Source organism: Phasianus colchicus, chromosome 5 (assembly GCF_987193195.1).
Source record: "Phasianus colchicus chromosome 5, bPhaCol1.hap1.1, whole genome shotgun sequence".
Taxonomy (NCBI): Eukaryota; Metazoa; Chordata; class Aves; order Galliformes; family Phasianidae; genus Phasianus; species Phasianus colchicus.
This window is the reverse complement of record NC_143440.1, coordinates 31,553,011-31,578,226: the sequence shown is the minus strand read 5'-3', so window position 1 is coordinate 31,578,226 and position 25,216 is coordinate 31,553,011. Positions and strand designations below refer to the sequence as shown.

General features: G+C 33.7%; 1 protein-coding gene across 2 annotated transcripts in view; it reads right to left on the bottom strand.

The window, feature by feature from the left end:
* FMN1 (formin 1) overlaps positions 1–25,216 on the bottom strand; it is a 180,072-nt gene that overhangs the window by 40,165 nt on the left and 114,691 nt on the right. For both annotated transcript variants that reach the window (XM_090141247.1, XM_031593723.2), the window contains 6 exons: positions 15,973–16,034; positions 15,134–15,222; positions 9,891–10,020; positions 8,930–9,076; positions 6,194–6,253; positions 4,811–4,931 (listed from right to left, as the gene is read on the bottom strand). In XM_090141247.1, the coding sequence (XP_089997373.1) occupies positions 4,811–4,931; positions 6,194–6,253; positions 8,930–9,076; positions 9,891–10,020; positions 15,134–15,222; positions 15,973–16,034 (609 nt within the window). The remainder of the gene's footprint in view (positions 1–4,810; positions 4,932–6,193; positions 6,254–8,929; positions 9,077–9,890; positions 10,021–15,133; positions 15,223–15,972; positions 16,035–25,216) is intronic.

Genomic DNA, 25,216 nt, shown 5'->3' with positions numbered 1-25,216 from the left:
ATTTTGAAGACTCCAAAGGGAATATAGACATTTAAGAATTTTAATGTGCTAAGACACTCATAAAACTTTTCTGTGGTTTTATGTTATTATTTTATTATTATTATTTGTATGTTCCTATTGGTAAATATATTTCCTCATAATTCTTGATAAAAATAAATATTTTTCAGAATTTTTAATCAGAAAATCAGAGCACTTCAGTCTTAAATGAGCATTAACTGATTATTTTTCCTTTTTGCAGCTTCATTCTTTGCTCTATTTATAGTGACAGTGGCAGCAAGAATTGAGAACAAGTGATCCTTTTCAATTTCTTATTTCTAAATTCTGTTCCAATGTCACACAGAGCTCCCTGAGGGCTAGTAATCGCAGTAATCACTAGCCTTGTCAGACTTGTTAAGAGATGAGGTTAATTAGCTATGATGCTGGTACTGGTATGGCAACCCTATGCTAAGTACATCCAGCAAAATGTATCTGTTTCTTTGCAAGAAGTCCACAGAAGTTGTGAAGACAAGAATTTGTCTCCAGTTAAAAAAAAAAAAAAAAGTAAAGTACATTCTGAAATTACGCGTTACAGCAATTCAGCTATCATGTAAAAAGTAGGAAAATGTGAAAAAGAGATTAATTCTCACATTTAAAAAAAAAGAACATCTTTCAGATGTTTAATTTTGTAATAAGAATCCCTCATATCTTTTAAGGAAGGCCACATTGTGCTTGCATGCCTCACTAGTTACTGAGATATTTAGATACTCTTGGTTGTATATGACATTAGAATGAAAACCATGTATATTGTCATGCCATTTGATAATGAAACTAAAATGAAATACTTGAAGAGACAGAGAAAGTCTGCTATGTTCAGCTACCTAATGAATAGCTGTAGGACAAAGAGAAACGTGTAATAAAAAATGACTTACAGTTACAGGTTGCAGCAAAGTAAATTCTGACAAGGGTTAAAGAAAAACGTCATGAGAGTTGTTCAACATTGGAACAAGCATCCAGAGATGTGTTTGAATCTCTATCCTTAGACACAAAACCGAGCTCAATAAAGCCCAACATAAATGGAACTGAATATGAAGCTAGTCCTGCTCAAAGATTTTGGACTAGATGATCTCCAGAGGTACTTTCCAACTACTATTTGCCTACAAATTTAAGATATTTTTAATGCTTCCCTAAGAAAAATAATGTGAAAAAGTTAACAGTGTAAATTCTCTTTTTTTTTTCATGCATGGCTTGCTAGTTTACCCTTTGATTTTTCAAAAAGGATTTTGCACTGATTTTCTAAAAGGATGAAATAATTTTAAAATATGAGTTTGTGCATTACTTAAAAATTACTTAAAAATGGGATAACATACTTTGTTAAGATACAGATCTGACAAAATGATATAAGAGGACTGCAGCTGCAGCTCCAAATGATGTCTCCTGTAGTACTGAAATTCAACTGATAATTAAAGGTAGCTGATCCAACAGGTCTTGTTTCTAAATTCTTTTTTTTCCACTCTGCATGTGTATATGCGCAAATACCTATATACGTGCTAATGCACACTCTTAAGTTAGAAAAAGTTAAAACATATACAGCTTTAAAAAGAATGTTAGTGTGAAAATGACAGCTAGAATCTGTTCCATGTTCATGGTAAAACATATGCAAGTTTTTGATGAAGAGATTTGCTTTCTAAAAATCTTCATATGAATGACTACACATTTCAAATATTTCACGCTTCTTTCAGAATAATACTAATCAAGCAATACTGTCCAAACTAGAAAGGAAATATCTGATCATACAGAAATGAAAAAATGGTAATACTTTCCTTACACAGAATCACAGAATGGCCAGAGTTGGAAGGGACCTCAAGGATTATGAATCTCCAACCCCACTACCACATGCAGGGCCACCAACCTCCACATTTAACATTAGACAAGGCTGCCCAGAGGCCCCATTCCAATCTGGCCTTGAACACCTCCAGGGATGGGGCATCAAACAAACTCCTTAAACAAGGAGTAAGATATATTACGGTCTAAAACTATTGATACAGAAAAAAACTTTTGTTTTCAGAAACATGAAAATTAACTGGAAAGCTAATATCTGTCAAATGAAAAAATGTATTTGCTTATACTACCACACAGTACTTGAAAATTCTGGAAATCCATTGACTATATAGACCTGTAGTGAAATCCTGACCTTAGAGAAAACATTTTTTCCTAGGACTTTAAAATAAAACCAGGTTTCATCCCATAATTGTATCTCACTATTTCCCATCACATCCTTTTGAACTTCTTTCCCCTTCAAAAGATATATAAAACTTACATTTTTGTTTATTATCCTTTTTAACCTGAAAATGCTCAGAACAACAAAGTTTGTTCTGGAATGTGTGTTAAAAACCTGCTGGATTAAGGTTCTCAGAAAAAAAATGTTGAAATTTCCAAGGCAAAATTTCATTGGCACTGTTTCCTTAAAGTATAATCTGAAGGACTTCAAAACACTAAATTGTATGTAACTCAATCTGTTTATCTGAAATTGATGAAAGGGTTTGTGCTCATCTAGGTGATCTGAACTCTCAGTTCCAGACTGCCTAGGTATTGCACATCTAAGGTTTAGACTACGAAGACGTGCATTTCTCTCATGAATCCCCAATCTTTCCTGTGTTAATATAGATGAATAAAATGAATACCATGATCAAATTTGTAAAATATTTTTAAGTACTAAGTGATGACTACTGCAAAAAAGTTTCTACCAAAATTGTTATTTCAGGCACAGCAGGTGACAATTATGTTGTTTTTAATCATGTTGTATAAATCTCAGAAACAAGTCACTAACAGGAATATTAGTTTGTTCCCTAAACACACACAAGAAAACCTCTTCCATTTATTATCTTTGTCTCATCTCGCTTCCATGGCAAGCTGTTTAAGACTACCTTAGCCAACCATACTGTGAAATAAATCCAATGTACCCTATAACACAGGCAGCGCCAGTTAATATTGTTCAAATTATTTACATCTGAAGGGCCGCGCCTGTCTGGATAGCTGGGCCCGACGCTTCTCTGGACTTGGTTTCTGCTACTCACATCTGTTTCAGCTTTAGACTTTCACTGGTATTCTGCCAGCAACCACAACTTTTTAATGGCTACAATAAACTACAGAGACTCATCAAATCTTTGTTGAACGTGTTAAAATTATAACCTCTTCAATTAAAATTTTGATTTAAAAATAAACTATAGCAGTATCTGAAGAGAAAAAAAAAAAAAGAGAGGGAATGTTTGAAAGAGATACAACATTCTTACATGAGTGATTGCTCCTTTGTTTAAATGTAAGAGAAATTGTTCACAGGAATACTTCTTAGAATTCTGCTGCATATTTCTGATTGATAAAATACCAACATCTGAGAACATTTCCACAACCTTTTCTGTTTCAAATCCTTGCTGTTGTTAGCTTTATATGTTAATTGCTTTGACAGGGTTTCAACTGTATCTTTTCAAAAAATTTTGATAATAACCTCAGTGCAACACATTTTCTGCACTGTCTATGGATATCTAAGAAAAAATGTTAAAACAAGTCAGTGATAACAAGAAAGCAACAATTCTCATTTTGTAAGTGAGTTGAAGTACATTAGCTTGTGCTCTTTCCTGTCTCTGTCTTTGCAGCGTAGAGCAAATACGATGTGAATGTCACAGCCTCCGTGCAGATCCCGCAAGACTAAGATGCATTACAGCAGGACTACATGCTGATAAAGTACAAGATCAAACACAGATCATGTTTCTGCACAAACTAGCCCAACAGAGGGCAGGCCAAGGGTTTTACAGGGCCAAGCGATGAGAGGAGATAGAGCACTCACTTATGCCTGGGTTGAACAAACAACAACTGACACTTTCCTACCACTGTCAACATTTGAAACTATCCCAAAGATGGCAGTGACCTAACCCAGCCATTCCTAACTGTAAGGATAATATATTTTGTAATGATTTTCATTGCCTTACATTAAAAAATCAACTCTAACTCTAAAAGCACACTTACATTTTGATGCAGACGTTATCTAATTGTAAATGGAGAAGTTTCTTTTTTTTTAATATAAGCTTTTACACAGATTTTGTCCCTAATCTCTATTTTCTACATATAACTGCTTCAGTAAAACCAGGAAATTTCCTTAGCAAAAATGATAGGCTTAAAATATCCTGTCACCATTTACTGGATTTATTTTTAAGAGTCATATGAATCACAAAATAAAAATGAAACTGCTTGGAATACTTAGCAACCATTCCTACTTTATATCCTCTCAATACCTTGATTGATAGATGAGCTGGGTTTTTGAACCCCCTGTTTATAATAAATATTTTAAAATGTTTATTTTATGTCCGAGGGTGAAAATGTTTTGAACCAGAGCTTTCAATTTCCCTTTGCTATGCCTTGGCAAGTTGTGTTTTATTTCTACACTAATTCAACTCTTTCTTGAAGCTGTTAAATTGTTGCTATACAAGTACTGAAGAAAGCATTTGTTATGAACCTAGCAGATTATCTACAGTTAAGCACATAGCTATGGAGAAGCCAGAGGAAAAATAATACATAACATTTCAGAAAGATTTCTTTAAGGATCTTTCAATTGTAAAAGGGAATTACAGAACATTACTTTACAATATTTTTACTTTCATTTTTATTAAGTCATGAGTTCAAAATATTTTTTTCTATTTTATGTGGTTAGTTTCTACCACAGTGTAAAAACACTACAATCAACACTATAAACCTAATTAGCAATAAGCTAACCTCATAAAGATCACATTTTAAATGGCACTTAGTTGTTTGCAGAACAAATGTGAAAGTTGCCAGTTACCTTCTAGGTCTTTCTTCAGCTTCCTTAAGTCTTTTATTAGGTCTTCAAACTTAACTTGGGAGGCCTGGAAAAAATCCTGTGGTTCTGGTAAAGGAAAAATACTCTTGTCTGTTCCTGCTTCCTAAACAAACAAACAAACAGGACTCTATGAAAATCAGATGCATTTGCAGTGAAATAAATTACTTTTCTGAAACATCATCAATAAAACAGCAATAATAATAATAATAATAATAATAAAATTAAATAGTTCTTCCTAAAACAGCATAAATATAATTTCAGGTAAAATCCTGACCATTCTGAATGTTGAAACTTCCCTTTGGATGTTGTTAATGCAAACTGCTCAGTTTAAACTATGAAGCAACACTGAGCTCATGACATTTCAGTTCATTTTATATCACTAAAAGTTTAGTTATGGGATTATAAGTTTCTTAAAACTAGATAACATGAATGCCTTTTTTAATGGAGCAAGTGATCTTATGCCAGAAGTTTGTGGTTTCACTCTTTCCCAATTTATTAGATATATACACACTTTATATGGATAAATTGAAAACAATATTTACATATTGCCTGGAGCACTTAGACAGATAAAAATATATAGTTGAAAGTCTATTCAGCTTAATAAATCATATAGTTTAATGTCTTTATGGAACTCATAAGTATATATCTTATTTTAGGAAAATTAAAATATTTCGGAAGTGGAAAAAAAAATAACAAGCAACATTACAAGATTTAAAGTGGTATCTCTGGGGGAAATCCAACAATTCAAGTGTATAAGTGGTATTAAAAGAACATTAAAATCTTAGACTAGTGGGTTTAAAGTGTACAGTGCACAGATTTCAGTCTGAAAGAAAGAAAAAATCATAGGTAAGAGAAAAAGTGTTTGTGAAAAGTGAAAAAACACTTATATTGTTAGGAAGATAAGAACGCCTAGGGAAAAAAGAAAGTACAAGGGTAACATTTACATTACCCCACTTCCTACATTCTAATTTCTAACCTCATCTCTTTCAACCAGGACGCCTTGGTTAAATTGCCATCATATTCTGTCATAAGAGAAATAATGCTTGTTTCCCACTCTTATCGCATCAAAACAAAATTTGAAAATTTGCAATGTTACAGTAACCAGAACCTAAGAAGAAGAAGGGATTGGAGTGACAACCTGTACAGCCTGCAAGAGTCAGAGACAATTGCTCGCAAAGTACAGTTCCACAGTTAATGTAAGATTTTCCACAGTTTTATCACAGTAAATTTCAGACCTATTGAGGTCCAAAGCTGTTGCAAAAAGCTAAAGAAAATAGATTTTATTTTTGCATTAGAGCTTGTCAGATGAAACAAAAGAAAAAAATCTACTTTTAGAGAGGCATATACAGCAAATGAATCTTTTACCTTATCACAGTGGCGTAGGTAATATATGACAACATAATCCACAAGATTAATACGATTATCCTAGGGGAAAGAACAGAATATTAAAAAGGGGTTATGGATTCATACAAATGTTAAATGTTGTATGATTAATGAAGGTATGGACGGAGTCATATTTTACTCCAAACATAAAACCAGACAGCATGTACCTGACAAGTATATTTCCTGCCCTTTTGGATTATGGACATGAATTTTAATTCTCTCTTTTTGGAATCTCCATTTCCTTGGTCCTGCATGCAACAACCCATACATTTTGTTTTGCTATATGTTGTTGGTTCAGCATAAGGTAGATCAACTAAAGAAAAAAGGTAAAACTGGAACTTATACTTTACAGTATATCATTCAACAATATAAAATAATTGTAATAAAGGGAATTATAACTGGGATGTCTTCAATTTTTCTTTTTGTATGTTTTTATTTTCCACATTGACAGCTATCGGTACAGACATTTGTCTGTGAACAATGTCTAGCCTCGTTTATGAGGCTGCCTCACCTCCATTACCACCTGCAACACATCACTTACATCTTATTAATATCATACACAAGCATAACTAAGTCACTGCTGTCATGAGTAAAAAGTACTCTGCTTATCTAGCAGTTACAGAATACATTGCTGGCAGGTTCTGTGACAAAAAGGAACTGCGTTGGCTTATGAATATTTGATTGCCCTTCTAAAGAAAAATATGCTTGTTGTTCTATTTTCTGTGTTAAACTATGAAACCTATCACTTTAGATTAAACAGTACTTCTAGAAGACAAAATACAGAGATTCTGAAGTGAGCTAAGATTTTTTTTTTAACCTCTGTATCAAGTATTTTTCTTGGCTCATGTGACAACAAAAAACCTTTATGTTAAATTAAAGATACTAAACTTTGACAGCTTACCTTAGCTCCTTGAATTTAGCTTCCTAGAAATCACATTTTTTGCTGACAATTCCCAAAAAAGGACACCACACTGTTAAATGTGTAAGACCCTCCATTCTTTCTTGCAAGTACAGTCTCCAGTTGTCTGCCTATAGCAGCTGGTGTCTGTGAATTTTTATGCATTTTGCAGGCGAGTCCCATTCTTCACAGTAATATAAACTAATAATGTATTTACTTTGGCTACCAAAAAAAAACTATAAGTACTGTAATTTTTTTTTTATCTTGTTTTGCTAAGGAACAAGTCTCATGCAGTTACACTGTACATCTGTCACTCCTTTTCATAACTCATAATTTTGGAGCATGCTAACCAAACCCGGCCAAACTGGAAAGTCCCAGAGAAGACAAAATTCTTACAAGTTCATGGTAGACAGAAAAGGGGGACTAAAACTAGTACTTCATATTATGAAAGTCAGGCAAAGCTCAGGTTGTTCTAACTTTTTTCTGTATGGCAGCTGGCTGACCAATGAACACATGAATACTGGGAAGCTGGCCTTAAGCTGCTTTAGCTGAACAGTAGCTAAAGACAGCCCATGTATCGCATCCATGGAGTAGGACTAGAAGAAAAGTTGTTTTAGGGGACAACTGAATAACTGAGGTGAAGAGGAAAGTAAGAGTTAGGAGATAGAAGATACAAATACATTGAAAAATATTCCATAAATTTAGTGGTTCACTGAACAATTTATTAAACCTTGTTTTCATACTTTGCTATTGGTGGTACTCACAGGTGAAATAAAAAGCTCCCTAGACAAATTATTTATTTGACATTGCTTCTCTCCCAAACTGAGAGCATTCCTATGTACATCCAGCATAACTGGGAACAAAAGCTTAAACTGTAACTTTCTTATAATTCAGAACAGCACTTCAAGTAAAAAAAGAGGAAGAGTGTGAGAGAACAGTTTTTTCTCACCCTCTAAATTTGTACAACAACAGGAGAAAATAACTCCTACTCTTTGGTAGTTCCCATATCCACATAGCATCCAGGTATGCTTTGGCAGGCATGGACCTTTGAGTGGTGTTTCCATTGCCTAGATTATCTAGTACCTCGTCATCTTCCCTAGTGAATGCTAACATCATCTCAAAAGATGGGCACCCTTTCATGGAGTCTTGTTTTGATTCTAACATAACTGACCAAAAATGGGCTAGTGGTTCTCAATTTTTGACAAAGTAATTTATTGCAATGTCTCAGTGTTACCTTCTGCATGCCATTCAGAATTCATGCTCTACATCCATTTTATGGCCAATGCAAAAAAATAAAGACTGAAAATACTTTGTTGGATCTGAGACACCTTTTTGAAGTGAATTAAAATCCTCTAATTTATATATTTATATCTTTTATATATATGTACTTGTTTTGTGTATACTCTACACAGAACTCTTCCTGATATTTCTTTTTTAAACCTGATCTTGAAAAGGTTTTTACTCATATACACCTATCATAAGTCAGGAGCAAGAGAAAAAAGGGACAGTTGTCAGAGACTACTTTAGCGGCCTGTGCTCTCTCACATTTCTCTCCCTGCTGTACTTAAGTTTTCACTAATAAAATAGACACAAGGTTTTCATATTACACAATTATCTTAGTGGTATTGAATAGCAGAAATAGGAGATTATGGAGACATGCATATGTGCAGAAGAAAAAAATAAAATCTTGAGAGAAAGAAACTAGAATATGGTACAAAAATGCCTCATTCTTTCAAGCAGAAAATGGTAAGAAGTGAGACAAGATTAACTTTTGACAGGGAAATAATTTAAGTAGTCCTTAAGAGAAAATGAGTACTTACTCTGCTTTTGACATCTTTTAGTTTAGGGAGTATTTCCAAACCAAATCCATCAGCTTGACCTCGAGTCCTATTCCCACCATTCATGTAGTTTCCAAACGCCAGAATCAAACCTAAAATCTCCTTTACGCTCGTCATGTTCAGCAAAGCCTGGAAAATGGATACTAGTCTGAATTATCTGTTGGCACAGAAATCTTAATTACTCATATGACAAAGCTTTTTAAATTTTGTTTTTGCTAGACTATGTTTGGTTTCTCATGTATGCTACAAGGAAAGGAATCTAAAACTGGTACATGAATCAAATATTTAAGAGAAGAATTTATTAGACTAAAGCTACCTAAGATACTATCTTTAACTTAATCCACATGAGGTAAATTATATACCATTATATACTATGTAGATGACAAAAAAGATTAATGGAAGAAGTTTCACTACAGATTACTAAGCATCCTTAGTAGCCTTTAAAAAATCTTAGAGACAAAATGGTTTGTCATGAGTTTTCACAATGCAGTCAAATGAAGATGCGTTATTTTTGCTGCCATTGGATTAGATTTAGTCATATTCAGTCTGCTTCTCATTGGTTCTCATGCTCTGAAAATCCACATTTCAGTTCATACTTAACACAGACGTAACAAGGTTAATTCAATGCCTTAAAAGAAAAATGAAATCTAGAAACACAGTGAAGAATTAATAAATTATTTTAATTTCCATATAAAGACACCTATCTTATCAGCCAAGATCTTAATCTTAATCTATGTCTCCTTTTGAAAGGTAACACTAAGTAACTACTTTTATTACCAGAATGTGCAAAAATATGGATAAAAGTAGGGATAGAGCACGGGTAGCTTGTGGCAGAAAAGTTGTTCAAAAGACAGTATTCACATAATAAATAATAAAAAATAAAATAAAGTAACATCCTGGCCAGGATATTATACCGTTTATTTAGTTTTCAATTAGGACTTACCTTGGAAACACGAGTTATGATATCAATTTTCCTGTGAACTGATGTTATCCCTTCAGAGAAAACTGATTGGAAAATAATACATTGAGCTCGTTCTGTGAAATTGGGGATCTGAGATAATTCGTATAAAAATCTGTGAAAAAAAAAAAAAGATGAATCATTGCATTTCATATCTGTGAAGTACATAGTGAATTAAAGCTGTTGTACTATAAAATACTGCAATGTTCAACAATCTGTCAAAATAATTCTGACAGAATTTATAATTCTATATTCTTTACACTTAGTGTTCTTTATGGTCAGTGTGTTTAGTGGTCCTATTTATATGAAGAAAAATGCAAGACATTAACTCTTATGACACTAACCCACTAATTATCACGAATGTCACGTCTAGCAAACAAGAGGAATCATAAAACAAAGAAAAAAAGGCTAGAGAATCACAATCTATTCACTGCTTTTACTCATGTGCTTTTTGCTTCACTTTAAAACATGCCCAGCAGTACAGAACTCAACATATTCTTACAAAGTTATTTCATAATACAGAATGACTACCAAGAAATTTTTTCTGATGCTCAATCACAATTTTCTTTTACTAATTTACACCATCCTTCCAATTATATAGCAGCTTGCTTTATGGTAATGCACCTAGCTGTGTATTTAACTCTCAAATACTTGCAAATTATCTCTCTCTTCACTGTTCAGTAAAGTTACTTTCTGTTTCTGTTCATTTCCTACTCATCTACCTACTCTTCTCATGACTATTCCAGCTTTTTTCTTTTAGCTCTTTAAATAAAAATAAAAGTATATTTAACAATTTCAGGTCAAATATCACAAAACAAAAGCACTCAAAGATACAAAAAATTATTTCCTTTTTCCTTCTTTAATTTAAAATTTAAGAGTTAGACTAAATAACACAAGAAACTTTAACATTTCTTAAAATAACAAGGTTTGCATAATTTACTTTGTGGGTTTTGTGTCAATGATTTCAGTGCTACATTTGCTTTTTTGAAACCCATGGGGAAATCTTTAGGTCCGATATCGCTACAGAAGAATTCTTGTATTCTCCTGTCTACAAATATTCTTAGATCCCCTTTAATGTGATGGCTTAAGGGTTCTTTTACCTTACAGAATTCTGGGACATTTTCTGAACTATTATTAGCTTGAATTATTATTAAATTAATTTTAATTATTTAAATAGTCATCTGATTTCTTCAAACTATTTATTTTTTTTATAATAACTAATATCAATATCTTTAATAATGCCTAATGCATACAACGTGTTGCTCAATACACAGTGAGTGTATAAAAAAAATGGTAATATCCACCTGTGAATGGTGTGAAACTAGCTATCATTTTTCCTTTTTCTTTCTTGCCTGATGAGAAAATCTACTGAGAGAAGGACTGGGGAGGCCAGCCTTGGCTCTTGCATTGAAGCAGTGGAAAAAAAAGAAATGCTAAGCTGTTATTAATAAAAATGCTTCCTATTGGGAATGAATGGTATTGCCAGGAAAAAAGAAAAAAAAAAAGAAAAAAAAGAAAAAAAAAAAAAGAGGATACTTTATAAGTACTCCATGTGAGAAAGACAAAAGGAAGAAAAGCCCCAACTGCTCCACAGAAGTTCTGACATACATACATTCCAATATTTTAAATTTAAAAATCAAAATAAGGCACTTTCTTTTCTTGCCTGCCCTTGAAAAAGGGACTTTCATTTACTTTTCTGGTCTTTGAATACTACATAACTATGCTGAGAATTAAAACCTTTAGCATAACAAGAAATGTATCCAGATTTTGGAATTCAAAGTATTCATTGTAAATATCCTGACTGAACAGTTGTAACCAAAATATATCACGAAGAGGAATCTATGTTAGCAATTACTAAACATGAGGCTATCAAAGATAAACCACCACATTCATGTGGACAGAGCTTCTTCAGAAAAAAAGAATACTCCTAATTCAATCAGTTTTGGAATTTTAAAATGAGGAAAGTATGGTTTTGACTTAAAGTTACAATGAGATGACTGTCACATAATTTTGGATTCTCACTGCTACAATTTTCATTGCCTAAAGAAAACAGAGAATTTGTAACAGATCTGTGTGAGGTCCATTTACTCCTCTCCTGCACAAAATAAAAAATACATTCTTTTAGAACTGTTTTATCCTACCAGAACTTTATAACAGAAGACTTGAAATTACTTTCAATGTCCAGCATATTTATGTAGCTAGTACAACAGAATATTATTTCAGAAGTGAAATAAAGTATGCTGATTCTATGGTCATAAACTAAATACCAACTCACATTTATCCAGATTTGAGGAATATAAAATTAAGAAATTTTGGTGGGGGAGAAAAAGGTGCATCTTATTTTTCAAGCTTCTAAGGAAACCAGTAGGATTTAAACTGAAGTAAATTGAAGTTATTTGTGTGCAAAAGTCAACCAAATAGCATTAACTGGACAGAAAGCTTCATCTTATTTGTAATTATTAATAGCCCACTACTTTCTGAATTAAAACTACATATAAAACAGAACTGTTCAGTACCATATTTTGCTACCATTTCCTTAATTGTTATTTCTTTCACAGTAGCAAAGACTTCAGAGATTGTATTATGACTAACAGGATCTTTTTGGAAACAAGCTAAAGCATCTGTATCCTGCTAGGAAAGCACCACATTGTGGCCAATTATTCATATAATTTTTTATTGTGTTAATGAATATTAGCATTTTAACAACTATTATTATGAAGCATAAGTTAGGGGAATAATGTCATGTTGCTGAGATTTATGTACAGATTGTGCCAACAACAGCAAGTGCAATATGCTATAAAACAGATCAAAATCACATGTGCAGGAGAGCATTAGTGATACCAGTAATGCTTTCTATTTGTTTGTGAATCCAAGCCATTTTAAAACAACAATGGCTTCTATAAGACTTCAAGTCAATGTTTTCAGTATATGAATGTGAATGGCTAGTATTTACAACCATTTATAAAAAGTTTACTTTGCACTTTTTGTCCCAATCCTTATTAAACACATCAGGTTTATGCCCCCTAGCAAATTATTTTAACCATCCCTACAATTTTGCACTTTTCTGTCTTTAACATTTTATGGAGTTAATACACATACACAGTTCCAATAAAACTCCAATTCGGCATTTAGGCAGACTTAGAGGCTGACTTTGACAACTGAACCAGCAGCAGCTGAACTGCTGAGTTTTCAGAAAGGATGTTCCTTTTAAGGAGCACTAAAAATTACTTAAGTAATAATTTGTGTCAACAGCAACTTGTTTCTTCCTTGAGGCATCATTTTGACAAACATTTTCTTATCCTACGCAATTTAACAGTAAAAAGAGGATAATAAGACTTTCAGAGGCAGTATAAGAATTGATAAATAACTTTTACCTTTCACACCACTATTTTATGCTGAATGATCAGGCACAACTGCTTTATTTGAAGTTCTTTAATTTTAATTATGAAACTATGTTATGCCTAAATCAAACACTGAATTTAAGATCAATCTCTCTGCAATATAATTTACAAAAAGGGACAAACTTTTACAAGCCTAGAACTCTGCAAGACTCATATTCTCCAGAACACGAAGTACATTTATATTTATTTTACTCAGACTTGCAGGTTCCCAATGATTCAAAGTCTGGAAAACATAAACTAGTCACAGAATGCATTATTAAGCTCTAAGCCAAGGCAGTGAAAACAACGGACGCTGGATACACGAACAAGCTTATATATGTGTTCTTATGTAAAACATGAGAGAGCATCACAACCCCAACTCCTAACATGAACCTATTCTCTGTGGACTACATGGAATACTAGCAGTGAGTATTTATCTGCTTTGTGTAAGGAGAAAGAGGAACAAAATCTGCTCTTCACCATCAACACTCTAATGGGGAAAAAGTATAATACTTCTGACATCAAGTCATATGCTATCTCTGTTGCTTCAGTTCTTCCTCTTGCTACCTATTTTTATGCCAAAGAGAGAAGAAAAGACAAAAAGAGAAAGAGAGAAAAGGGTACAAAATGGCAAAGACATCACAGTGCAGGAAATTGCTGTGATTAGGAGAGGATGGAAAAATAGGGAAAAGCAGCAAAACAATAGAAGGCAGACACCATTATGAGGCCTAAATCTGAAATTAAATACAAGCACTAAAATAAAATTCAGAATTACTATTTTATGATTTTCACACTGGTCAACAGTGTACAACAGCAAGAGCAACACCTAGGAATCATTTCATCCTAACATTACTCACTGCTCACAAAAGTCACAATAGAAAAACTGTGAAATCAGCTTTGTACATCTTCAGTCAGTTTGTCTTAAGTGTAAATTTTGTCTTGGTCATAGGAGTTTTTACACAGGTAGATAGTGACAGGGCAACGGGGAATAGATTAAAACTAAAAGAGGGGAAATTTATATTAGACATTAGGAGCACATTTTTTACACAGAGGTTGGTGAGCCACTGGCATAGGCTACCCAGAGAAGCTGTGAGTGCCCCATTCCTGGAGGCATTCAAGGTCTGGTTGGAGGGGACCGTGGGCAGCTTGATCCAGTAGGTGGCAGACCTGTCCACAAGGTGGGTATGGATGATCTTTAAGTTTCCTTCCAACCCAAGACATTCTATGGTTCTATGGTTCTTCGAAACTGCAAAATATTTTGCTCTCATTCTTACAAAATTTGCACGAGCACCACTGTAATTTTAAAGAGCAAAAGGGACAACTGGACATCAATTACCTCCATATTAGCTGAAAAGTATATGGGTGCATACATTCATGTATATATGAATGACCCTGCTTCACTGGGGTTGGAACTCAATAGTATTTAAGGTCTCTTCCAATACAAGCCATTCTATGATTCTACAATTCTGATTCTATGACTCTCCAAAACCCTCTATCTGGGGAGATCTTTCAAGTATCAACAAGCAAAATCAGTCTGGCCCTGCTGCTTTCATGGTATACTAATTTTGCCTTAAATCAAGCTTTTTACAAATGAGAGAATGGAAATAGAATTTTTTATTGAATCAAGACTGCATATTTAGTAAGTTTTAATGTTCCAGGTTGATCTAGTATACCTGTGAATGTCTGAAAAAAGTGACATAAATGCAAACCTCAAGTCATGCCTTGAAATACAGAAAAGCTTTTAAAATTAACTAGCAAAAAACTGTATATCAAAATCCTTTTTAAACATATCACCCAAGGACCATACACTACATAGCAATAACATAGTAAGAAAAAAAAAAAACTTACTGTTCTGGTTTATCCAGAAGCTTCAGTTCCTCCTCTTTTGAAGTCTGATAATATTGCTCGATTTTTTCCAGTTCATCCTTTTGTGCTCTCTGAGTGAGTTAATATAGAGTGATTAATAACTATTTTTAATGAATTAATAAATTGCTAATTTACTTGCTTTTCTGCAAATAATTATATTTTCAAATACACTTAGAATGTGCAAAAGAGCAAGGCTCCTGAGGTTCCATGAGCTAGCACTGACTTATAAAATATAGCCCTGCAAATATTGCTACAGGATGCTTGAAAGCGCTTAGAACACAGAAGTAGCTCTGGTATTTCTACAACCAAGTGTAAATGCATTCTTGTATACAACTTCAGAGTCAAACAGCCTAAATTAATGAACAGTATCTGTAGATCAACTTGTGTAAGAACAGCAATGCACTAGCTTGAGCTAACTGTTTTAGCCACTAACATCTTGAATTAGAGAACTCAGCACACTAGCACATAACAGGCCTTGAGTAAGGATGGTATTTTTCACGTAGTACAGAAGAGACAACTGATAGGTGTATCATCTTTTGTTACTGTTACATCATTTGCAATTACATCATTTTATCCCAATTCCAAAAGCAGGCCCCTGGTTTAAATGTTTGACTTTTAAGAACTAAGCCAATCAGAGAAATATGTATCTCATTAGGTATCTTTTGATGTTGCCTATCTGATTATTGTTAAACTCCTTAAAGACTTGTCCTACATAAGGTCTCCAGTCAAAAACTACAACATAAAATAAAACTTAACTTACTGCATATCTGAATTTCTGAAAGATATGGTGATTAACCACAGACATATCTCAACTTACTTACATTTTCATATAGCGCTTCCAGTGTTTCCAAATCTACTACGGAGTCATCAACACACAGAATAGCTGTATGGGATACAATCACAAATTAGTTGGTAGAAAACATACTGCAAATTCAATCTTTTTTCCTGGAAAACATGAAAGAGATCTTACCTAGTTAAAGGATGTATCTATGTCCAGTTAATGTCTTACTATTTCCAATTTGTATTTTCATTCTGATTATAAATTGCAGCACTCAGACAAGAATTTATTATAAACTGTCATAGGAGAATGGAGTTCTACTCTCCAGTACATTCAGCAGTCAAAGCTACAACCTGCCAAGTGTTCAGCTTCCTGTGTAGCTGGCCAGGCTGGGAATGCTGGATATCAGACAATGAGCAGCACAGATTTCACAGTAGCATAGAAGGCTGGATAGGAAGGAACTGAGTTGGGACATTTAAATTGCCCCTGTGTGCATGGGAAATCAGAATTATGAAAACTGGGAGATCTGCTTGTCTTGGAGCTAGCAGTCTTGGGATTTAGACAGATAGATAACCTTGCAAGAAAATTCAGATTGTATTACAGGTTTTAAGCTATCTTCACAGAGAATTTCACATTTGAGTTAGCTTCATCCACCAGAAAATTACCACAAGAAAATTTCCTGATAAAGATTTCTAAATCTTATGCAGACACTTAAAGTGTACTTTCCAATAACAAATTAATCCTCATTACCAAATTATTTCCAAATGCTACTACACTTGGATTATACAGCATTAGGTGCTTCTAACACTTGCAGATTCCACTACAGTTTAGGCAAAAGTATTGGTACTTGGTGCTCTTTAGTGCAGAATTCCCATAAGTTAAAATATGCACAATGGCAGATGAATACCTTTGGATGTCTTACTTTTTGGGAACACCATTTCATCAGAATTCATAAAGGGATTGGGCACAATTTCCAACCAACTGATCTATGTTTAAGTGTTACTGGAAACACTGATCCAAAAAAAATATTAAGGTCTTTACCAGTTTTCCACATAATCACTGACACATTTTTTCACAAGTACTTGGTAACTTGAAATTTCAACAAGACTAGATTTCTTCAAATGAAACTTGACTACTTGTGAATTTAGAAGATTCAGAAAGTTTTAGCCATATTCACAATCCATGTTCAAAAGGTCCAAGGAACGCATCTTTAAATAATTATTTTAAAGTAATAAGCTTTCGCCTGCTTTTCCACCTATCCCATGATTTTATATTGTGAAATTAACCAGCCGGCTAGTAAATTTTCTCTGTGTCAGACTAATTAATTTTATTAAAAGGTCCAGTGACGTTTAGAATGCTTTAAAATTTTGCCTGTCAGTTATGATTCAATCTGTTGACATTACCTCTTAGTTAGAAGTAAAGAATTATATGGAAGGATGCAGTACCAGGGGAAAAGTACAGCACTATCCTGAGCTATTTTTGTCTTATTTCAAAGGTTGAAAAAACCCCAGGAGCATAACCAAACATAAAACCCAAGCGACAGAGCTAAACCAAATTCTGTTTATAAAGAAAAATAATTATTGACTGAATCTATGAGATCATCTGTTGGCCCTAGCGAGACAGTTCACAAATTTAATTATCCTTTGCATTATCCAGTGAATTATTAATAGAACCAAAGAGACTGGAAAAACTATTGGAAAATTCATTTCACAGTCTAATACATTTAATTTTTAGGACTTTTAAATACATATATTTAGTTCAACATTTTTCTCTTGTGGTTTCTCTATATCCTATTTTGGGGTACTCTGAAATCTGCTTATAAAGAAAAAAATATTATTACAGAGTTGTTCAGAAAAGCATCTAATAGGAGATAAGTTTAACTCCTAATGGAAGTGCAAAACATGTAAGAAAGAATAAATCTTTTAAGTACAGAACTATCAGGATGACAGCAAAGAGTTTGGAAAAAAACCCACATTAACAAGAACATCAAGATTTGTACATCTAACTGTCACACACCTATCAAAAAAGGCCCCCAAATCACAAAGTGCTAAATTCTGATTAACACTTCTGTACTTAACAACAGATTTAAGAAAATAGTATTGGTTCCAACTGACATGAGATACTGTTTTCTATTCCAAAATGATTGAAATTAATCCAGTAAAACTGAATCTGATAAGTCAGCACACATTTGAAACAAAATTAAGAGTAAGCATTTTAAGGGACATTAATTTATTTTATCTTTTGGTACAACTGTGTATTTCCATTGAAGTACCAAGAAAATGTTTTCTGATGTATTTGATATAAAACCTGACCTGCTGTTACTGGCAATGCACGTGCAGATGGGGCACAGTTTAAAATCTAGCTGTATTAATTCAATGATAGTTTGACATCTTAGGATGTTAGTACATGTGAGGTCACAATTCCAAAAAGTCAGAAGTACTGCCAAAATCTACAGCAGACTCATTTATTTAATCTTTCTTTACTTTTGTCCCTCTATCTCTTCACACTCAAGCTGACCAAGCTTAATGTAAAATGCATTTGTAGGAGAACACAAAAATGAAAATGTAAAATTACAAAAATTGGTCATTTAGAAAAAAACCCACATGCACATTGATTTTAAAAGCTGGAAGGAATCCCCCCAGTTCACAGGTGTCTTAATATTCTTCATATTCTTAAAATACAGCATGTGCAATACATTCACAGTATGCTGTGTAAATTAATTTGAGTTGGGGGCAGATAAAAAAAACCTATTACACTAGATCAAAGAAACTAATTATTTTACTTTCTTTTCTTAGAACTGAACGAAAACTTCTTATTTTTTCAGTTAAAAACAAAGCCAAGCTTTAGTCATATGTATTTTAATACAATTAAAAATTAATATGAATATGCAGATAAAAATGAGCTTTCAAAATCCTCTTCCAGATACTGTGAATTTAATCACAACACTTAAATGTATTACATTTCATTATATCAAGACTCATATAAGTGTAAGTAATAAAGGTGAATTACCATAAATCTACAAAAGAGGCTCCCAAACAATTAATAGCTATTACAATATCAATCATCATTGGTGTTTTTTACTTTTATCTTGCTTTCTAGTTAGCTGTCTTCCTTACACTGTCAGTTCAGTTAGAATATTTCACCTACACCTCACAATATGTCGAAAGGAAGTAGACTCATGCTGTGAAAAGCTGGTAATTTTATTGGGTTCCTCTACCTTTAAAAAATCTGTTACTTGGCCAAGTCTGGTTTCTGAGATCCTTTCTTGCAGGGAAATTGAGGCAAACATTTTTATGTGGCCTATGGTGTCTGCTCACAACAAGAAGAATTTATATACACAAGGATCATTAGTGCAGGGTTGCACCCATTAGGATATAATAACCGTCAGCTAGGACAAAAAACAGATCTGCATCATGCATTCAAACTAACAAGCACACATAAAAATACTTGCCAACTACATTTCACATACTAAGAGTATTGCTTCAAACATAAACTTTTACCAAAGGCTTTAACAGACTCTTTTTAAAATGTATCTAACTGTAGAAAACAGATTCCCTACCAGCACAGATTTTTCACATACTCTATTTTATCACTTCAAAAATGTAAACCAAAGAAAAGCTGAGAACTTAAAGCATACTGTCTGCAGTCTACGTACAAATGTAGATCTTAAAGATCAAGCATAAAAAAGATATCTTTCTCTTCTTAACTGGCTTAAATGCCAACAGTCTTAAGATTGTCTCTGATATGCAGCCTCACTCCTATTATGCACATTTCAGTTAAATCAGGATTTAATTCCTGATGACAGAGCTTACATATACTTAGCAGTATTAAAACACTTAAAATGACAATTAAACTATGAAATATGAAGAAATTATCTTAACTGCCCTCTAATGATAGAACAGAAATATGCTATTTTAATAAAAAGGGCTTGCCAAAGTTTCATTCATTTGGCCTGAAGTACCTGACTTTTTAATGTACTATATTCTGCACAGAAGGCTTAATATCATGGGAACATGAAGCCTATCACCGGGACATGTAAATGAAAATGTTACTAATCTAGTCAGCTAGGAAGTGATTGTGACAGCTAAATACAAATACCCACTTTGCAAAACTACCTAAAATATCAAAATTGTTCCAGTTTACTTCTGACTGATTTGGTGTTTTGAACTCACTTAAAGATTTTCTCCACATTTAACATTTAACTATAACGTAACACAAAAACATTAAAATACACAATACTAAGAAGCACCATATGCATGCTGTAGGTTTAGAAGAGTAAGAAAACTCAACTGCTGCAAGCAAGAAAATGCGAGCAAAAGACTCTGGCACTAAAGTTAGCCTACCCACATTAGACTGGATGCCCAAGGCAGATGCATAAAAACATATGTTGTGAATTTTCCAGAACAAAGAAAATAACTTTTAAAGGAAATTGCTTCCCTGCTTCCGAGATGGGTATGGAGCCATCCCTGTGCTTTGTGCATAATATATAGAATGCATAGAACGCATGTATTTAATATTCTGTGTAGAGGGAAAAGTCACACAATTTCAGAACAGTTTTAACTTTTATAAATCTTTGTTTCCATTTCACAAAATGTTTTAGGTGAAATCTTCTAACATTCTTTTCATTTAGTACAAGTAAGAAAGACTCCAAAGCACTTATCCTTAAACAGAGATATTTGAAAAATATAAGGGGGAAAAGAATTATTAAGTCATTTGTGCCATGTGATATGCTTAAAACACAGGTGGGGATTCAGAAATTCTGAGCACACTAAGGTTTGCAGATTAGACTTGCTCTGGAAGAACAGTTTGCACGGTGCATTTAAGACACAGACTATGGGGCGTTGAGAAAACTGCCTAGTTAAAAATGATACTGTTCTTCACAGCTTAGATATGCCCTAAGCCACATATTGTATCAAGAATATGCAGAATATGTAGCCTAGTTATATAAACAGGCATGGCCTCTCAGTAGAGGAAAACTACATAGAAGACTACCATTGCACAATAGAACTATAATCGTGCTCCTTCTAGATAATTGGTCCTCTGCAACATGAAAAAATGTTGAAGTATGTTGGCATAGCAGTTACTCACATTGTCCATCACAAAAATTTGCAATGAAGACAAATATACAAAGCAGATGGCACAAGCCAGGTTTTGTAACAAGATCGATCTTAATCCATTCAATCTAAATGTGATCTAAATGCTCTCTAGTATCTTCAAAGCATAATGTGTCTCTGCATAGTTCACATTATTGGTGAACACAAGTATGTTTCAAACGCACAATAAACATTCTAGGTCTCCATACATGCTATTATAAGTTGTCCAGTGCTCTTCTGACTTAATGCATGGAATCTTAGTCATGATACTTAATTGTTTAAAGCCTAGGAAATAAAAATCTATATATTAAATTGGTCATAATGCCAATGATCAGTGTTCAACTTTCTCTTTTCTTTGCCATACAAGCTAAGTTCTGAACCATTAAAGTGGTATTATGTTGAACGTTTCCCTGGGCAAATGTGCAAACAAAGCCTGGAGTTGCTTTGCATGGATTAAAACAGCACTTTATAGTCACAAATAGTGTAACAGATTATAAAGCATGCATCTTTTGTGATCCATTGCATTTCATTGATTTGGTCCCAAGGAAAATACGTTAGTATGTAAGAACATCTAATTAATGTGTTCTAATGGAAATAGTGAATTATTACCAGCAACACCCAGAAGCAGAGCTTCTGGTGCTCTGCAAGTGTAGTGAAAAAAGTAGGTATTTGGGAGTAGGGATTGATTTGGGAGAATCACTCTTCAAAACAGGCATCTAAATTTTATCTACATCCTGCTTTCTGTTACTAAAACTATTTTTCATCTGGGCTGCCCTTCAATTCTGCGACTGTCCTCCTGAACAACTACAATGGGAAGTCAGCCCAGACGACCTAAACTGCAGAAAAGATTATTATTATTTTCTAATCTACTGCTATTGCTAATGGGAAATACTGATTATAAATGTATGTAAAGACACTTTGTGGGTTGCAACTGCTTACTGACTGTACTACACAGGGAACTGCTTGAGTAACTGGAATATTGGTCAGTAAGCGGTTGGGACCCACAGAGGGTATTTGCATACATTTATAATAAGTATTTCCCATTAGAAACAAAACTGAATCTTCTCACTATGGTAATATTTTGATAGCAAAGCCACACAAGTAGTCTTGACCCACAAGTTTGTCTCTCAAGCTGTTGTGTTTCAGCTGAACAATGACAGAAAAAGTAAGGCAGAAGTACACAGATCTGATAAGGAGTTATATTTCTGTCAGTGTGTAACATAGCCTGTTCCACACCTAACAGCTGATTTCCACTATTCATCATCTCTTTTGTGTGAAGGTTTCTAAAAAAAAAAACCACCAAAAACACAGAAACAATGACTTGAAAATAATATCAAGCCTATGCACAACTTTATTATCTTTATTTGATTTTAAAATATAAATGCAGATTCTGTAAAGCTTACTGAGACAGACAGATATTCTGTCTGCTTCTTTGGCTTAGGAAAATAATATTATTAATAGTAGTCTAACAAGAAACTACATTACCATCTTCAGTACCAGATTCATCATTAAAATTTGTTAGTGTTCTCAGAATATCACAACACAAGGTGGGGAAGGATTACTCTTCCTCTTCCCCCTACTAAATACTGTATATCTTGACAGGTGCAGAATAGCAACATAAACTTTCCTTCTGCAACATATAAGTGCCAGTACTACACAAAATGTTGATTCAATTTTACCCTGTCTTCTCCCTAGATGATGCTCAGATACAGCAAGAATTTAAATTTATCTGCAAAAGATGAACTTCATTCTCTCAAACAAACACGTGTGAGAGATTCCCTTCCCAAACTGTGGCATCTGGCTCATTATCAAATGCAAAGAGAAACATCTGTTTGCCAGATATGGCCACTGATTTGTTTTGCACTGCTGAGCTATCTAAAGAATATGCTGTGAAGCTATTTACTCAGTCTGAGAGAATATTCCTGCAAATGCAGAAGCCCCACAGCATTTTAGAGAAATACATATTTTTTTCTTGGGATTATTCTTGTTTTCCCTACAATTCTCTAATTTTTGCATTCATCTTGTGCATATTGCAATTCTTCACAAAAGTAATTTGGGGACAGTTTTCCTAGAACTGCCACTTAGTCCATTATAGACAGTAAATTCATTTCTACATGAATTTTTAAGAAATATGGTCAGAACAACTTGAAATAAAATTAGGTACCCATTTATTTTTTTCCCATTCCAATCCCATTTCTTTCAAGTTTCTTAATTCTCTGTTGCAAGCTGGAAAAGACAAGTAACTTCTCTCTCCCTCTTGTGTACCAAATTTTGCAATTGAATGTGGTTTGAAAAGAGGGATGAGTGTTTAATTATAAAATTTCTTAAAGGTAACTCTTTATAACTCTACTTTCTAAAAATAATAATAATAAAATAATATAATAAAAATAATAATAAAATAAACCAAAACCTTTTGACATTCTGCACCAAATGATAATGTTCTTTTTTGGCTTAAATGTTGTCAAGAGTGTATCATGGCCTGTTTAAAGAATTTGTCTGCCAATAGACAGGACTCCACAGAGACTAAATTAAACAGAAAATATGGGATAAGCACACACTAGAAGCATTACGTATACTGTTGTCTTCATTATAGTACGCATTTCTAAAGGCTCTTTCTACAGAACAGATGTAGATGCTTTCCTTGGATCTGTTCCCGAGATAGAATATACACCTCCATCTATCCTTAGATCTCGATTAGAGCCATTTCATACTAGTTTGAATATTTTCTATTTTTTCTTTAGATTTCCACAAGCTGTATTCCCAAATCCCTCCTCCCCCTTCCCCCCCCTTTTTTTTTAATCTCCTAGCTGTTCTCATAACCAAGCAGCTGCGTATCCTATTGGTGCCTTGAGCAACACACATGGTGACAGGCCAGTCATTTGCTACCTCTCAGAATAGAGAGGGTGACGAGTTACAAACTTTCCTTCAGTGGCAGCACTTGTTTCAGTGTCTCTTTTCTACCAACATTCTAACTTTCATTAAACTTGTGGGACTGTATTAACTGCGTCTACAACTACAACCAGAGTAGTTCTGTAGATTGCAGACAGAAACAGCCCATATGCTGTACACAGTTCAGGGAGCTGTAGTTTTAACTAGCTCACCACTGTGTGCTCAAACAGCTCTACAGCAAAGAGCTGGCAGATTTGCTTCAAAAGTGCACTGCTTATTCAAACTTAAATGCTAGTGTATATACATACAAACATTTTGAATATTTATGCTTATATCTTAAATTGGGCATAAATCTGCCTGCGGACTTCAAAAGCTGCAGAAGAATGGCAAACTGACAGATTGCTACAGACATGTATGCTGCATTCACAATGTCTTACTTTAGGAGAATATAATGGCATGGAAAATAAAAAGCATTTCTGAATAAACTACCCTGTTTTTATATGACGGTTGCTATCCTATCCTATGCTGCTATAATTCCTGATGGTAAACTATTCAATCTTTAATATTTAATTTTTTTTTTCTCCATTTCATTCTAATACCTTTCACACAATACTGGCAGGCATGAAGTTGTTCCTTCTTTTTTCCCTCCAATCCAAAAGCCATCTGTTAGCCCTTGTGCTTTTAAAGTGTTAGATGCTCAAAGGCTCTTCTGAAATTAACTGAAATAACCAATGCCAGCAGCATCTCAACACTCTACCCAGCATTTGCATGTGATGGAAGGAAAACAATAGCAAAAAGGAGACATCAACTTGAATTCTTCCAGCAGTTGTTTTAAATGGTGGATATTTTCTTTTTTTTTAATGTGAAAAAGAAATAAACAATATCCTTAAACAATATCTTTTAAAATCCAGAACATAAGCAGAATCTGAATTACCCCAGGGTTCTGAAAAATCTTCATTTCTCTACAGTTGTAGTGCCAAACTCAGATAATTTCTACCAGTGATGGAATTTATACACCAAATAGCCCAATGCTTTCAAAAATGCCACACAGTAATTATCTTCTTGATTACTGCATGGTACCTGCATTGGTTTCAAATATGCATTTCATGTTGCTAATGAAACAAAATGCAAATATTCAACAAATGCATACAAGCATGTTTAAAGTCCTAAAAACTTGTATACAAAACCTCTATTGAATTTTTGTCTATGTGAAACTTGCTTAAGCAAAAGGAGTGCAGGAATATGAAACCATCTTGAGAAAACACTGTACTGAAAGTGACGTATGAACTGAAAAGGTACAGGAGT